Genomic DNA, 16,231 nt, shown 5'->3' with positions numbered 1-16,231 from the left:
ATCATATTTGAAAAGAATGATGTGTTATATTAATTCACAAAACTAACCCATATAATAATTGCAAAAGAAATGTATATATTATTTTATAAGGGGATAATGCACAAGTACCCCTCAACCTATGATCGAAATTTTAGAGACACACTTACACTATACTGAGGTCCTATTACCTTCTGAACTTACTTTATTAATAATTTTCTACCCTTTTCACTTTACGTAACACTATCTTGTGGGCCCAACGCTGATTGACTTTTTTTTTTCAAACTAATACCACGTAGGCCGAAAAGGGCTAGAAAATTACTTATAAAATAAGTTCAGGGGATAATAGGACCTTAGTATAGTATAAATGTGTATCTGAAATTTTGGGCATAGGTTGAGAGGGTACTTGTGCATTTTCCCTTTTGTAAGAATATATCGTTGATAAAGTAATTCTTAAATAACTTATCTCTACATAAATTAACACTCTTCTTAAATCTTAACTAATCTTTCTATTAATAATACATAGGGGTTGATAATCAAATTCAACCCATTTAATTCATTCAATTCATACCTGCTCATTTACTAGCTCAATCCAATTCAATCTATTAAATATTAAATTGATATAAAGCCGAAATCGACTTGAGAGAAATATTGTTAAAATACTTTTATTTTAAAAATAAGTTAATAATTATATATTAAAATATCGTAAAAGAACAATTAAAACAATTCAAAACCTAATAAAAATTGAGTTGAGTTGGGTCTTGACACATTTTATAATCCATTATCCACTCCACTTGATTCTAGACCCGTTTATTGTCTTGATTCATTATGACTCGTTCAAATTTGATTCAATCCGTCCAATTGTCATCCTTAATCAAAGTTCTTATTTACTACTCGTATAAATTTGTATGACTCATTTCCTTTTTAGTCCATCAAAGAAAATATAGGAAAAACTATATATAATAGCAAATCAATTCAAATTAAATATTATAATCATAGTTTGATTTAATTGTACACCATAACAAACTGTTACTATTTTGCCTCTCTTCTGATGAATCGTGCTTGCCACTCTCGTTCTCTCTTGCTTTTTATACAAACGCAAATGTATAAAATACGTTTGTATTGTATAAAGCGAGAGAAAATTGTATGTATATTCATATATTTTTGTTCCCCTTTCTCCCCTATCCCAGATCTGGCTCGCTGCTCTTTCAGACCTCGCTCGCCCCACCCTCGCTTCTCTCGTTTATACAAACAGAAAAGAAATGTATAAATTGTGTTTCTGTTTGTATAAAGGGAGAGAAAATTGTATATACACATGCAAATACATATATTTTCGTCCTATACACTATAACTTATACCATACAAATATTCCTCTGCCCAGTTTTCTTTTGTCTTTCTCTCTTTCTCGTTTTATACAAACACATTATACAATTGATATTTTATATATGTATACCAAAACAGAAATAATTTATATACAATTGCTTTCTTTTGTATATGTATAGCGAAATATACAAATTTTTGTGTTTGTTATGTATGAAAATTGTTAAAAAATATAACATGTTTTTATATTTACTAATAATTCAAACTTTAAAATGTTTGTTTTATCCCTAATCAAATACTTTATAATTAAAAAAACATCAACTTTTACCTATTTTCTACCATAAATTTCAATTTTTTTTAAAAAAATTCTATATCAAATTATCACATAAATTAAAATTAAAATCAGACCCGCAATCCATCAAAAAGATAGAATAGAGTGATCTGCTCGGCTGAGTTTGATCAACAAAGACAAAAGGAGGACCACAGATTTGTGCCTGTCAAGTTGTTGATATATAAATACTTATTATAAATAAAGTCAATAATAGGTGGCTTGTCATTTTAATGGCGGATATTACTAGAACAAGCAATCTGATTCATTTTCTAGCCCCTATAGCTTCATCTTCTTAAATATCTTCTGCTCTAATATATATCTTAAGATAAGAATAGGAATAAAGTTTCTACTTTTTATTGCATCTTCTTCTTTCTTAATATTATTGAACTGAAAATGGCTGTGGCTATGGTTTCTTGTGGAATCCCAACTAGTTTAAAACTTATAGAGAAGCAACCCATTTCAATTCCAGGCTTCTTTAATGGGTCTTTAGCTTTGAATCCAGTCCAAAAACTGCACGTTACACCCAAGAGGTAAGCTACATTTTTCTCTGAATTCGGTTTAATTCATCTTTAGCTAATTTGCTTTCGATTGATTGTGGAACCTTATTTTCTCCCAATTTTTATAAATATTTTCTAGTCGGCAACTAACATCATTTAACCTAATCACAAAATTTGAAATGCAGCTAAATAAATTATGTACTCTTTGATTGAGATTATCTGTAGTTGGTACTTTCTCAAGGACTGGTTAAATTTGTGAGATAAATTGGTCAATTAGGAAAGGGCAATTTTTTCTTTTTATTATTTGAATTGCGGGTAGAGAAAAGGGAAATCAGGAGGGGATTACAAGATGGGGAATCGAGCTATGTATAGTCAACCAACTGAGATACTAAGATAATATTTGAATTAGATCTATGGACTTCCTAAAGTTTAGTACTTAATATGGACTTGGAATTACTGTAGTATTAGATGGGCAACAATTGAAACCAATATACTTTGTTTTTCCAGATTAGCTTTATCTGGGAGTACAATTATTCTGAAAGCATCGGCTACAGCTGTGGAGGTATCTTAAGCATATTAGCTGATTTAAGTAATTGTTCCTTGCTATTTAATTTTTGATCTGAGATTGAGATGTTTGTTTTTGATTCATGTAATAACTGGTCAAGCAGGATGGAAGTTCACAAGAGACTGCTGCAGTTCCAACACCCAAAGTTGTAATTGATTTGGATTCAGATCCAGAAGCAACGATTGTAGAGGTTACCTTTGGGGATCGCCTTGGGGCACTTCTCGACACGGTAAGAATCTGTTACTCTTATGATTCAAGTGTTGAGGGCTATTTGCTGTCAGTTCTGATCTTGATTTGCAAATGTATTTCAGATGAATGCATTAAAAAACCTTGGGCTGAATGTTGTCAAGGCTAATGTCTGTCTTGATTCATCTGGGAAGCATAACACATTCGCCATCACAAAAGCGTAAGTTCATGTTGTTGGTTCCTTTGTGCTGCTAGGTGATTTTTCTGTTTCTCTTATACTTAAGCGTTGTATGTTATCAGTCACCAGATATATGAAAACACTTCCGAATGAATCTTTTGTTATGCGTCTAACAACATTAGTTCCCTGATTTAAATTCTGATTGTTTCGCTATTGGGACTTGTTTCTAGTTCTACGGGTAGGAAGGTCGATGATCCAGAGCTGCTTGAAGCAATTCGTTTGACGATCATCAATAATATGATGGAATACCACCCGGTAGAACTTCAATAAATTATTGAGCATCAGTGCTTGATCTGGTACCTCCTGAGGGATTCATATATGGCTGCTTCTTCTTACTGCATAATTTCTGGTGCAGGAATCTAGCTCCAGATTAGCTATGGGAGAAGCTTTCGGTGTTTTTCAACCATATCAGAAGGTTGTTAATAGCCTATATATGCTGTCCTCGCCTCCAGTGTGTGTATACACCGTTAAGTAGATTATGCACATCTGTATTGGTTATTTTGAACATGTGGGAATGGGGGGTTGTTTTCTGAATGTGCGAGGTTCCTGCTAGTCCTTGCATCATAGTAACGACTAATAGCTTTCTTTCTAGTACAAATTTGATACAGAAACTAAGGCTTGATGTACATAAACTTTCATATCAATCATTTAACTTAAATCTTACTTTGTTGTTTGTGCTGAAAATTTTCAGATTGACGTGGACATAGCGACCCATATCCATGTTTATGACGATGCTCCTGAAAGAAGGTGAGGTCATATTTCCCTTGGTTTTGATCAGTACATACTGATACTGCTAGACTTAATAATCAACCTCATTAAGTGATCCATTTAGTGCACAACTATAAGAGAATAGTAAAATGCCTCTATTTTGCAGTTTACTCTGTGTAGAGACAGCAGACAGACCTGGACTGATAGTTGATCTTGTCAAGACCATTACTGACATAAACGTTGATGTTGAATCAGGAGAGTTCGATACTGAGGTGAGATTTTTTCAGTCGGTTTTCCAAATCATTTCACCAAACTGTTTAGGTAGTGGCTGTGCCGTCTAATAAGTATCAACCTGCAGTAGTTAGTATAGAGTTGAAAAGTTCCATTTTGGTGTAGGGATTGCTTGCTAAGGCGAAATTTCATGTCAACTACAAGGGCAAAGCGTTGATCAAGCCCCTTCAACAGGTAACCGATGCTAAGTTACAAGCAATATACAATTTCTTTCATTAGACCTTGGTAGCTTGAAGAAAGTTATTGACAATTTTCAGTCTTGAACCTTGTAGGTTCTTGCGAATAGCCTGCGTTATTTCTTGAGGAGACCAACAACAGAGGATGCAAGTTTTTAATCCAATGCTGAAAAGTGAGAAATTGTCAACAGGGTTAACCAAGTACTTTCAATTTTCAAGATAATGAAGCTTGCTGGTTTTAGCAGCACCGATCCATTCCAAGGTGTAAACAGAGAAAATATGCTTGAAACTCAGAATCATAGCTTCAATACTGCTGTAACAATGTAGATTGGTATACATTAATGATACAAGTTTTCAGAACAGGAAAACAAAAACAATTATCATTCATCCTTCATCCCAGCAATTTGAGCAATCAGCTTCATTAACACGAAGGTGGAACAGATGATTGTCCTACCTTCCAATTCAATCGAACTTACACAGCCTCTCTATTTAACAAGGTAGGGTTAATGTTTGCGTGTACACTACCCTCCTCATATCCCACTTGTGGGATTACATTAGTATGTTGTTGTTGATGGCTCTCTAGTAAGCCAAGTCGCGGAAATACTTGAAATGAGAAAAAAAAAAACTGGACTTAGCTTGGATAAATATCAATCAATCATGGTTCCTCCTTTACTTTGACTTGAAATGAGAAAAAAAATTGGACTTATCTTGCATAAATATCAATTAATCATGGTTTCCTCCTTTACTTTCAATCAATAATGATTGTGTTGTTGATGTGATTTGCCATTTTCCATGCTAGCTACACCAACCTAACATATTACCTACTACCAAAGATATGATGTAGTGGATGGAACCTTACGTGGTGTGAATTCAGAATAGTCAGACTTCAATGCGGATACTTAATGCATATCACTCAGTCTAGTATCATAAGTGAGTTCTGGGAGGATGGTGTGTGTGTGTGGGGAGGGGGGGGGAGGGATTTTGGATTGTGGCTGAAATTTGTTCACTGTAGATGAAGTGAAGATAAGGCCTGTGAGCACTGAACTAGGAGTGGAAAAAGAAACTTTCCTAATGTAACCATATTTCCATTGTCCAGTTAGGTGTGTGGACCAGTTAGATGGATGAGAAAATCATTGCACCAACTCATTATTTTAGCAAAATGGATATTCACTATTCACTTCAGCAGTAGTGTATTATGACACCCAAAAAAAAAAAAAAAACTCTTTTAGGACTTTTAATTTTCTTGAGGATATAAAATATTGTTTGAAGGAATAATCTCATCTACGACATCTAATTAACCAAGTCAATTATCGACCAAAATTTTGTTAATAGCCTTTCCACAATTCAAGGACTAACTAAAAGCATGTTACGTTCATGATAAACATTACTTAATCATACTATTCCTCACCTTCCCCACCTGTGTATTAATTTATTTGAAAGTAATTTAACTACAATCAATATTTACTTTATTTATTGTTGATATAGTCACAAATTTGTTACCAGATTTTTACTAAAAATCTTTATTTTTCAAAACTTTGTGACTAGTTGATCAAACAAGGGTATATAATTAAGTTGGACGAGACTCGTACCGTTAGTTTGCTTACAAGGTCAGGTTCAAAGCCCCATAATGTTTGAAACAACCAATTTATTAGTTTATTTTATTTTCTTTTTTCTGGTTGAAATTTCTGGAAATAAAAAAATAAATGAATTTGCCCATGATATTACCTGATTCGCCCTATTTGCTCAAATTTGGACGGGTTAATAACTCGTTCAATTCAACAGCTTATATATAGCCGAATATAACAAGGAGAAATTGTTATTTTTTAATATGTTATAAAAAAGAATATTATTTTTAATGCCTCAATAGATAAATTCTTATATTTCCCTGTTCCAGAAGGGAACAATTCAATTATGAAGACGTCACACGAATAACAATAATTCTGTAAATTCAAATTTCAATCATTAGACATACACCTCCCAAATCCCATTATCTATGAGCCAAAGAAGAAATATATATAATTATGTTGATGGTAGAAAGTAACAAATATTTCATAAAATTAAAGATGTACAAAATTAATTCGAACATCATAGTTAAAAAAGAAAAAATAATAATTGTTACAAGTAGATAGGGGATAAAGAAAAAGGATAGAAGTTAATTTTATCTAGTATACTTCCATATCCTGTGGAACTAACATTATCATATTATGGTCCATCATTCTTCTATGTTGATACGACGATTTTATTATTTTTTTTTAAAAAAGGATCGATCCTTAGCCTTTTTTCTTGGGAAACTAAATTATCCATAACCAATTAACTAACCACCCTTTACTTGTAAGTATATTGAACCACTATAAATATGAAAAAGCCTTTGGCTAGCTAGCAAATACATCACTTAAAAATACAACAAATTGGTCAGCAGTGAAGAAGTGAAAAAATGGCAACTGCAGCTGCCGGTAGAGGAGCACAGTCCATGAACTTCATGTATATCAAGTAAGCTTACAAAATATTTCAACCAAAACTTTTTTTTTTGTTTAAAAAGAGAATGAACACGTACATTTAACTCAATGGCGAAATTAAGAATTTTATTGATGTTCAAAATTTTACTATATATTTTTAAAAAGTTGGTTTGACCTATATATACAGTATTATTTTCTAAAAAGAGTCTGATATACTCCTCAACTTTGTCATCTAAAACTGAGATATCCTTCCTTATTATGAAAGTGGTTAATATATACGCCTACTGTCAATGGAAACACGCAATTTTTGGAAATGCATATATTATAATTTAATCACATGAAGGAAAAGTTTGCTAAACTAAGTCACAAAGGAGAAAAAAGATTCATATAATTGGTTTCACTAATGGACTTTTAATATTAACAATTACCTTTATTTAACTTTTTTCATTTGATGTGAAAATTACGTGAGGTAATCTTTAAAGAAATAATGAAAATTTCATTATTATTATTGTCGATCATTATTCAAGTCCTACTACATCCATATATTTTTGCACTGAAAGGCACAGTGCAAGTAAGCAAATTTATAAGGATATAAAAATGAAAAATTATCATGAATAGTCGTCTATCAAAATAGTACACAGATATTTTCTTACTATTTATTTCAGCTAATAAAATTAATTTTAAATTTTGTGGCCATATATATGTAACTCTTGTCAGAAATATGTGAATTATGATCATTTGTCCAATGAATCAGACTGTTCTATATCATATAATTATCTAGCAGTATTATATGTCACACGTTTTAAATGGACAAATTGAATTAAATTGAACCAATCAAAATGAAATCATAAATTTTTTTTGTCCATTAATATCCGATGAAAGATTACATGGGGCTGATAATCTAACTTGTTATTAATTCTAATAAGTAATAATAATAATGTATCTCAATATGATTAAAACTGAGACGAGATGACTTTTATCAGATCGAAGAAGCATTCAAAATATATGAATTAAGTAATGCTACAAAAGTTTCGTTTATTAATAGTGTAAATAAAATAAATTTTGAAGTTAATCATCAAGTTTCTCAATTATTATTTTGAAGTTTAAGTATAACCACCATTTCACGTAACATAACTAATTTCAATATTTTTGTGTGAAAATTATCGCAAAATTAGCTAATATATTAAATTAAAAAAGAGATAAAGTTAAACATATTTTTTAAAAATATTATTCTCTTTGTCCCATTTTATGTGGCTTTCCATTTTCGAAAATCAAATAATTTAACTTTGATCGAACATTTGCGTATGGAATCTTCATTTTTTTTTGGAATAAAATTTATATATTTATAAACTACGTAAAGAGTACTATAAATCACAATAATTGATAATTCAAAATATTAAAAGAATCTATGAAAAATTTATAATCAAAGATACACTTATTTAAATCTCGAAATGTGAAAAATATCACATAAAATAAAACATAAAATAGAACAGAGGGAGTATTATTCTAATCTCACGTATCAAACGAATCAATAGGACGAGTCTTATAGTGTGTTGTACACAGGCCAATTCTGCGTAAAGCGTATCACAGGAAAAGCACATCACCAGAGATGATTAGTGATACAGTTAAATTGAACGGTGAAGATCAAGTGAAGAGTGTGATGAAAAATAATCATGATGATAGTTGGTGGGTCCCAGATGACCGCACTGGAATATTTTATCCAAAGGGTCAACAAAAAGTCATTGAAGATGTTCCTTCTGCTGCAGCAAAGGATTATGGAGCTGTTAATTGGTTTTCTAATCATGAAGATTATCTATGATTAAATTAATTAATTTGTTGCAAAATGTAATTTGCTTGTACCTCTAAAATGTTGTATCCTCCTATTGTTTAAGTTGCTTTGTTTTTGTAAACAATCATGTCAAATTTATAAATAATATTATCTTATCTAAATTACATCAAACTAATGTTGGGAAAAATTATGAATATTATATATAGCAGAATTACTTGTTAATTTCATTCACGCTAGGTTTACGTGAGGTCCAATTGAAGTGATGTTTTAAAAAATGTATTTTTTGATATTTGTGTATTATAATAAATTATTAATTCAATAAATGTTATTTTACAGCTTAATTTAATCAGTTCCCAACAAACTTCTCGTAATTCGCTCCTCTTCCCTCTCTTTGAAATCTCGCTCGCTACTCTCTTCTTTTTTAACCCTCTTTCGCTCGCCTCTCTCACTTTATACAAACACAAATATATCGTTTGTGTTTGTATAAAACGAGAGAGATTGTGTATACAAATATTTATACATATGATCTCTCCGTCCTATACATTTATAATAATACAATTACAAATTTTTCCTTCCTCGGATTTCTTTTGCATTTCTCGCTCCCTCGCTTTTACAAACACAAATTATATAAAATATAAATGTTTGTATAATTTGTGTTTGTATAAAGCGAGAGAGATTTGATATATACATATAAATGTTTTAACTCGATTCAGTTGTATATGAATTCAGATTTTATGCAGATATACAAACACAATCAATGATACAGTAGTTACATATATACAATTATCTAACCAATATGCATATATAATTCACGTCTCTTCACTCTCCGCCCTCTCTCGCTCGCCTCTCGCTCTCTCCGAATCTCGCTCGCCACTCTAGCCTAGCACAAATTACAAATACATATACAAACATAATTTACATACAAAATGCCACAACTTTCATACAAATTGCCGCAATTTATACAAATAAGATATTCCATAACAAACATAATTTGAGTATGAAACTTAAATAACAAAATTATAGCTATAAAACGCTAGTATGAATTTTATGTTTAATATTTCTAAAATTTACTCTTAAAAATATGTCTAAAAAACACATTGATTATCTTAATTGGGATAACAAAAGACATGTCATATTAGTATTTTTGAAAAAGAATATTACATAAGAATTCAGTGTAAGTAACTTTAAATATATTATTATTAATTTATAAGTAGGTCGAACTTAGAAAATAGAAAGGAAATTCATATTTTAAATTCCACAAGATTGCTCGTGGTATCGGAGGAACCTAGAGATAATGCTTAACTGTATACCACACTTAATTGTTTGGGTAATGGAGCAACCACACTCTTTTGTTTTGATAGTTAACACTCATTGGTCCACAGTTTTTATCTTTATTTTTGTCAAGTTGTCAAGAAGACTCAATTTTGAACTAGCTCATCTAAGATATTTAGGTCTTGACCCAAGTTTGTGTCTTATAATTCGACAAAAACATAACAATTTAGGTCCATCAGTGTTTTTATTACACGTTTTGGCCTTATCACAATATATATGTGCAATTTAAAATATGTCATAATTATTTTTATTTTTTTTCATAAAAGAAAAATATAATTAATTTTAATATTATCATATATAGATCAATTAACCAAATCAATATTATAAAATTGTTTTTATAATTATTTTTTGTTATTTAATTTATCACTATAAAAAATTACAAATTATAAACTTCCGCAAAACGTTAACGTTTAAATACACTATTATTTGGGGAGGCTGTATAATGGATTGATGAGTCAATATCCAATTTCTATAAGGGTGGTTTTTGGTGTGTGGTTGAAGCAGAGACCAACATCTTTTGGATAACATACGTCATTGGAGTAATTTCTAGATTAACCAAAATGATTAATTAAACTTCACATATTTTAATTATAAAAAACTTAATAATTTTTACATCGACTGCATATTTAATTAGGACGGAAAGTATTATATTAAAGTTATTATATATGCCATGAGATCCATGAAGGAGCAAAGAAAGTGGAATTAGTCAAAGTTCATTAGCATAACAAATTTCTACTAAATTAACCCCAGTCAATATATGTTAATAAATTTTAAATTTTTTTTTTACTTGAGAGGCCTCTTTTTATTTATGCAACTTCGTGAAATTAGTCATTCTCATGCTTTGCTGCTAGAGGCTTCGAAATTTGGTGAACTATCTCTCAAGTTTTGCTGGTTCTCTATTCTAAGAAGAAATGAACGCTTTTGAAAAATTAAGACCTTGACTCCTTTAACTTGTTATGCGGAATTCGAGATAATACGAGAAAATATAAACGCGAAAAAACAAGACAACAGATTTACGTGGTTCACCAATAAATTGGCTACGTCCACGGGGAAGATGGGGGAGCAGTTTTATTATGGAGAGGTAAGAACAGAATACAGAATATGGTTTGCCATAGCGTCTATATATAGAGCTAAGCTACGCCCTAACAGGCTTGGGCCCAAAATACAGAATTGACAGATAATTAAGGGCCCAATACAACAACATTGTATACCGTCGGATCGGGGGCGACTCCGCCTCCCCCCCCGGACCCTAACAGGCGAGACCCCCGTTCTTTCTGCTGTAACGAGTCCGATTCAAGGCATTCAACATAACTTTTGACATCTAATAATAACGAAATATCACATTATATATATTTTGAAACATCGAAATAATTTTTGGTTTCGATAGTTTATTACTTGCTATATTATGGTTGGAAAATAAGAGCTCGGAGGGAGACTCTATTTGAAAAGAAAATGCCTAATAGAATTCTGAAAAATAGTATAGAAAGTCGGTCAATTTTTTTTTTAATTCAAATTTAATAATTAGCGAAATGACACTTAATATCTATACATAGGAAATCAAAATTACGAATAATATGAGACCAAGGAGGACAATTTTGACCTTATTTTTAAAATAAATCTAATATTGGTATGTTATATAAATCAAATCTAATGATCACCAACCACCCCTTTTAGTTTATTGATTTGGTTAATCATATTTTATGTAACACCTACCTACAGGTAGTAATTTAAATCTCTTAACATAATATTATGTATAAATTAGTAGGTGAAAATGTCACCATCTGGGGCCATCAACAACCCGTTCCGGCATATTGCGGTAGGTGAAATTTATTTTGTAGAAAAGGTCTTTAATATTTGTTTTGAAGTCAACTTTGAGTACCACCTAATTTTTGGACCCCAAATCCTCATCAAAGAACCACTTTCACCAACCACACCTCTTCATGTCCTCACATTTTTTTCTTTTTTCTGTGTTCGAAGCCCATTAGAAGTCTGACAAAATTCGGATCACATACTCATTCGGTGATGATTATAGCTGAGGCTCGAAGTTGAGATCTCTGATTAAATATGGTAAAACAATCTCACCACTACATTACAATTTGTTATAGAGTCACATTTCTAATATCCAGTAGAAAAATATTTTTTTAAAATTCCAAGAAACTACCCCTAAACAACCCTAAATTCCCATCAAGTCCTTCTCACCAACTCCCTAGTTTGGCTTCACGTCTTCAATAACACATACTCATATATATACTCCACCTTTGAACATTCATCTTCAGGACACCTAAAAAAGTCTTCAACACTTCTTTTTTATTGCTCTTAGCGTGCCCAAAATTTCAAACTATAGTACTACTTTTTTTTCTTCTTCTTCTTCTCGTCAAGTCTCAAAAGCTAAGCAAAATGACAAATGTAACGATGGAGAACGAAACAAAACAAGAGGATATAATTTTTCGATCGAAGCTCCCTGATATTTACATCCCTAATCATCTTCCGTTACACTCATATTGTTTCGAAAATATTTCGGAATTTAAATCGCGCCCGTGTTTAATCGACGGGGCGAATAATCAAATTTATACATACGCTGATGTGGAGCTCAATTCGAGAAAAGTTGCTGCTGGTCTTCATAAACAATTTGGGATCCAACAAAAGGATACTATTATGATCTTATTGCCAAATTCACCAGAATTTGTGTATGCCTTCCTTGGTGCGTCGTACCTCGGCGCGATATCGACGATGGCTAATCCTTTGTTTACGTCTGCTGAAGTTGTGAAGCAAGCTAAGGCTTCTAATGCTAAGATCATTGTCACTCAATCGTGTCATGTGAACAAGGTGAAGGATTATGCATTGGAGAATGGTGTGAATATCGTGTGTATCGATTCGGCCCCTGAGGGTTGTGTTCACTTCTCTGAGTTGATTCAGGCCGATGAGCATGATATCCCTGAGGTAATACTGTGTGATCATCTTATCTAAAAGTTTAAGTTGACTGAGAAAACATATTTTTTTTTAGTTATGTAATTATGTTATGTTGAGACTTGTACTCTCCTTACGTACAAACTTTGGCCCTTTTTCACTAGTCAAACACGTGAAGATGTTTTTTTGCTTTTTTGGGTGATGATCATGGTGAATAAGCCGAGGATTGTGCAGATTTGGTATTTATCATGTTAAAATTGTATGACCAGCTAGCTAGTATTAATTAGAGTGAACACATAGATTATTAATTGCTTAATTATATAGTACTAAGTGGACAACATGCCTTATTTTGGGGGTTGATTCTTTTTTACTAGTCAAACTATGTGTGAATATTCTCTACTTTCTAGGTTCTATTGAGATTTTTAATTTATTTTAATACTATGTTGAGTTCTACGATCATTTTAACTAAAAGTTGTCTGAACAGGTGGAAATCCAACCCGATGATGTGGTGGCGTTGCCGTATTCCTCCGGAACAACGGGTTTACCTAAAGGTGTCATGTTGACACACAAGGGACTAGTCACAAGTGTGGCACAACAAGTTGATGGTGAAAATCCAAACTTGTACATCCATAGTGAGGATGTATTGCTTTGTGTGTTGCCTTTGTTTCATATATATTCCCTCAATTCCGTTTTGCTGTGTGGATTAAGAGTTGGAGCAGCAATTTTGATTATGCAAAAATTTGATATTGTTCCATTCTTGGAATTAATACAAAATTACAAGGTGACAATAGGGCCATTTGTGCCACCTATTGTTTTGGCTATTGCTAAGAGTCCTATGGTTGATAATTATGATTTATCATCAGTAAGAACCGTTATGTCTGGCGCTGCACCATTAGGAAAAGAACTTGAAGACACTGTTCGAGCCAAATTTCCTAATGCTAAACTTGGTCAAGTAAGATTCCTATTTCCTAGCAACTTCTTAATTAATATATTTTTATTTAATGATGCATATCACATTAATTTAGGCTAGTACTACTTATATATATGATTAGTTAATTGTTGATTTTGATTTGACTTGATCTAAGTTCAGATCTCCATGCACATTGGTGCTTAATTTATTGCTGATTATTTTACACTAATTATAGGGATTAATTAGGCTTGATTTCACATGTTAAGGCTTTGGTTTGAAATTTTCTATTTTTTGCCCTAGAAATTGGTTGGTAAACGTCTAATCTCAAGTTGCTGAAAAGATCCAATCAATTAAAAAAATATTGCAAATGAAGCAACCCCACTTTTTTTATATAAGACATAAAGAATATGTAGACCATCAAATGATTTATAATTTAATAGTTAATAAAATATAATTATTTATAAAAAAAACACTCGTTAGAGCTTAAATTGAGTATCATATTTTTCTTTGTTCAGTTTAAAAAATCAAGAAATAATTTATCATTTAATTTTTAATTTACCCTTTCATTTACTTTAAATATTTTCAAACATATTTCATTTATTATATTTAGTAAGCCATTCTTTTTGTTACGTTTAAGGTTGTAACAAGTGGAAATCACATTTTTGATATTGATATCCCAAGTCATATCTACCAATGAACAATTTTGTCAATTCAATTAAGACACAAATGATATTGATTTTCCTAGTCATATTTTACAACAAAGTAAGGTGACTTGATTAATATGAGTAATTATTTTGATTGTGATTGTTTTTATTATAATGTATAGGGTTACGGAATGACAGAAGCTGGACCAGTGTTGGCTATGTGCTTGGCATTTGCTAAAGAACCCTTCGAAATTAAATCTGGAGCATGTGGGACTGTTGTTAGAAATGCTCAGATGAAAATTGTGGATCCTGATACTGGCAAATCTCTTCCTAGGAACCAATCCGGAGAGATTTGTATAAGAGGCGATCAAATTATGAAAGGTACGTTATCAAATGAACTATTAATTGAGTAATTTTTCTATCATAAAAAAATAATGTCGAATCATTATTTGCACAATAATTTCCCAAATAAAACTTCCATTCTTCCACTTTAGCACTTTAATGGGACTCAATATTCTTAAATTGGAGCCAAAATATTATAAATGTCCATTTTTATATTTTTAAAATTATTTCCACTATTGATTTTATATATTTGGTACAACTAATCCATAAAGTGTTTGTCACAACTCACGACAATCACCTCGATTGATATTGTTGGGCCACTAACCAAAAAATATATATTTAAATCATTATGTCGTGATGGAACACAACTAATGAGTTTATATGATATTTTTTTTCTAGATATTGAATTGATATGTAGTTGACTTGAACTTGAATCAAATTAATATGAATATTGTATACAGGTTACCTAAATGATCCAGAGGCCACTACGGGAACAATAGACAAAGAAGGGTGGTTACATACGGGCGACATTGGTTATATTGACAATGATGATGAGCTTTTCATTGTGGATCGTTTAAAGGAATTGATAAAATATAAAGGATTTCAAGTGGCTCCTGCTGAACTTGAAGCCCTTCTCCTCAATCATCCCAATATTTCAGATGCTGCTGTCGTTCCGTAAGTCAATAATTATAATAAAATCGCGCTATTTAATGTTGATGCATCGAACTTTTGAAATTCTAATAATTGTTAAAAATTTGTGCAGAATGAAAGACGAGCAAGCAGGAGAAGTTCCTGTGGCTTTTGTTGTTAGATCAAATGGCTCCACAATTACTGAAGATGAAGTCATAGAATTCATAACAAAGCAGGTTAGTTTAATTCATTTATTTTCATTTGACGAATTCTTTTAAATTGACATCAATTTTTTATTTAATCGGTTGACTATCTAAATTTTTATTTTATTGGTGATTGTTCGTTTTTCTAACTTAGTTATTTCCTTTCCATTTTTTTGCCCCGATGTAATAAAATATATTTTAGAAAAAGATTAATAAATTTTGGTCCTTCACTTGATATAATTACTATGTACTTTTAGTAACATTTGTATCATAAAAAAAAATGGACTTTTCTAATTTTTGTTATTTTAAATTGATTTTTCAGGTGATATTCTATAAAAGGATAAAGAGGGTATTTTTTGTGGACGTTGTTCCTAAATCTCCATCGGGCAAAATCCTTAGAAAGGACTTGAGAGCTAAATTAGCTGCTGGATATCCAAATTAAATACTACTTTATACTTTAATGGCGATCGAATAACTATAACCAGTAATTTTTCTTTTCATTATTAAAAGTTACATATTTTTGTTCTTTGAATTGTATTTGTAAGTTCAACCACCTGCCTCTATACGGTTAAAATTAATTAACCAATTTGGCAAAAGGAGAAAAATGTATGTATATTTGAGTGTAAGGGACTTTTATTTTTTTTTAAATGTCTCATATTGCATTTAGTCATTTACTAGTGTAACATAAAAATATAGCCATCATAAATCCGATGAATTTATTAAAACATTG

At 31.3% G+C, this 16,231-nt stretch overlaps 3 protein-coding genes across 4 annotated transcripts; all 3 read left to right on the top strand.

Annotated features, from left to right (window-relative positions):
* The first annotated feature begins 1,812 nt into the window (after positions 1-1,812).
* LOC107023470 (ACT domain-containing protein ACR11-like) lies at positions 1,813-4,713 on the top strand. Of its 2 annotated transcripts, none has more exons than XM_015224172.2 (10): positions 1,813-2,157; positions 2,632-2,686; positions 2,793-2,918; positions 3,001-3,095; positions 3,284-3,368; positions 3,469-3,528; positions 3,805-3,860; positions 3,988-4,093; positions 4,218-4,286; positions 4,385-4,713. In XM_015224172.2, the coding sequence occupies exons 1-10, from the start codon at positions 2,021-2,023 to the stop codon at positions 4,445-4,447; spliced, it is 852 nt and encodes a 283-aa protein (XP_015079658.1). In that variant the 5' UTR covers positions 1,813-2,020; the 3' UTR covers positions 4,448-4,713. The 2 variants fall into 2 exon arrangements, with proteins under 2 accessions (XP_015079658.1, XP_015079657.1); XM_015224171.2 differs by having other exon boundaries at positions 1,834-2,157; positions 2,790-2,918.
* A 1,812-nt stretch (positions 4,714-6,525) lies between these two features.
* Positions 6,526-8,720, top strand: LOC107023846. Its single transcript, XM_015224665.2, has 2 exons — positions 6,526-6,778; positions 8,308-8,720. Exons 1-2 carry the CDS (start codon positions 6,723-6,725, stop codon positions 8,561-8,563), a joined length of 312 nt encoding a protein of 103 aa, XP_015080151.1. The 5' UTR covers positions 6,526-6,722; the 3' UTR covers positions 8,564-8,720.
* Positions 8,721-12,147: 3,427 nt separating this feature from the next.
* On the top strand, positions 12,148-16,149 carry LOC107023844 (4-coumarate--CoA ligase 2). The gene is made up of 6 exons (XM_015224663.2): positions 12,148-12,805; positions 13,257-13,724; positions 14,509-14,707; positions 15,130-15,343; positions 15,432-15,534; positions 15,824-16,149. The coding sequence occupies exons 1-6, from the start codon at positions 12,263-12,265 to the stop codon at positions 15,941-15,943; spliced, it is 1,647 nt and encodes a 548-aa protein (XP_015080149.1). The 5' UTR covers positions 12,148-12,262; the 3' UTR covers positions 15,944-16,149.
* Positions 16,150-16,231: the final 82 nt, after the last annotated feature.

This window comes from Solanum pennellii, chromosome 6 (assembly GCF_001406875.1).
Source record: "Solanum pennellii chromosome 6, SPENNV200".
In the NCBI taxonomy this organism is placed as follows: domain Eukaryota; kingdom Viridiplantae; phylum Streptophyta; class Magnoliopsida; order Solanales; family Solanaceae; genus Solanum; species Solanum pennellii.
Note: the sequence above shows the minus strand (reverse complement) of the source record. Positions and strands in the feature narration are given on the sequence as shown.

What these genes read in the sequence shown, in the direction of transcription:
- LOC107023844 (XM_015224663.2), top strand. Translation starts at nt 12,263, where the DNA reads ATGACAAATGTAACGATGGAGAACGAAACAAAACAAGAGGATATAATT. An exon ending in AGGCGATCAAATTATGAAAG is followed by an intron (nt 14,708 to 15,129) that starts GTACGTTATCAA and finishes TATTGTATACAG; the next exon opens with GTTACCTAAATGATCCAGAG. An exon ending in TAGAATTCATAACAAAGCAG is followed by an intron (nt 15,535 to 15,823) that starts GTTAGTTTAATT and finishes TTGATTTTTCAG; the next exon opens with GTGATATTCTATAAAAGGAT.
- LOC107023846 (XM_015224665.2), top strand. Translation starts at nt 6,723, where the DNA reads ATGGCAACTGCAGCTGCCGGTAGAGGAGCACAGTCCATGAACTTCATG. An exon ending in ATGAACTTCATGTATATCAA is followed by an intron (nt 6,779 to 8,307) that starts GTAAGCTTACAA and finishes TGTTGTACACAG; the next exon opens with GCCAATTCTGCGTAAAGCGT.
- LOC107023470 (XM_015224171.2), top strand. Translation starts at nt 2,021, where the DNA reads ATGGCTGTGGCTATGGTTTCTTGTGGAATCCCAACTAGTTTAAAACTT. An exon ending in CATCGGCTACAGCTGTGGAG is followed by an intron (nt 2,687 to 2,789) that starts GTATCTTAAGCA and finishes TAACTGGTCAAG; the next exon opens with CAGGATGGAAGTTCACAAGA. An exon ending in ATATGATGGAATACCACCCG is followed by an intron (nt 3,369 to 3,468) that starts GTAGAACTTCAA and finishes TTTCTGGTGCAG; the next exon opens with GAATCTAGCTCCAGATTAGC.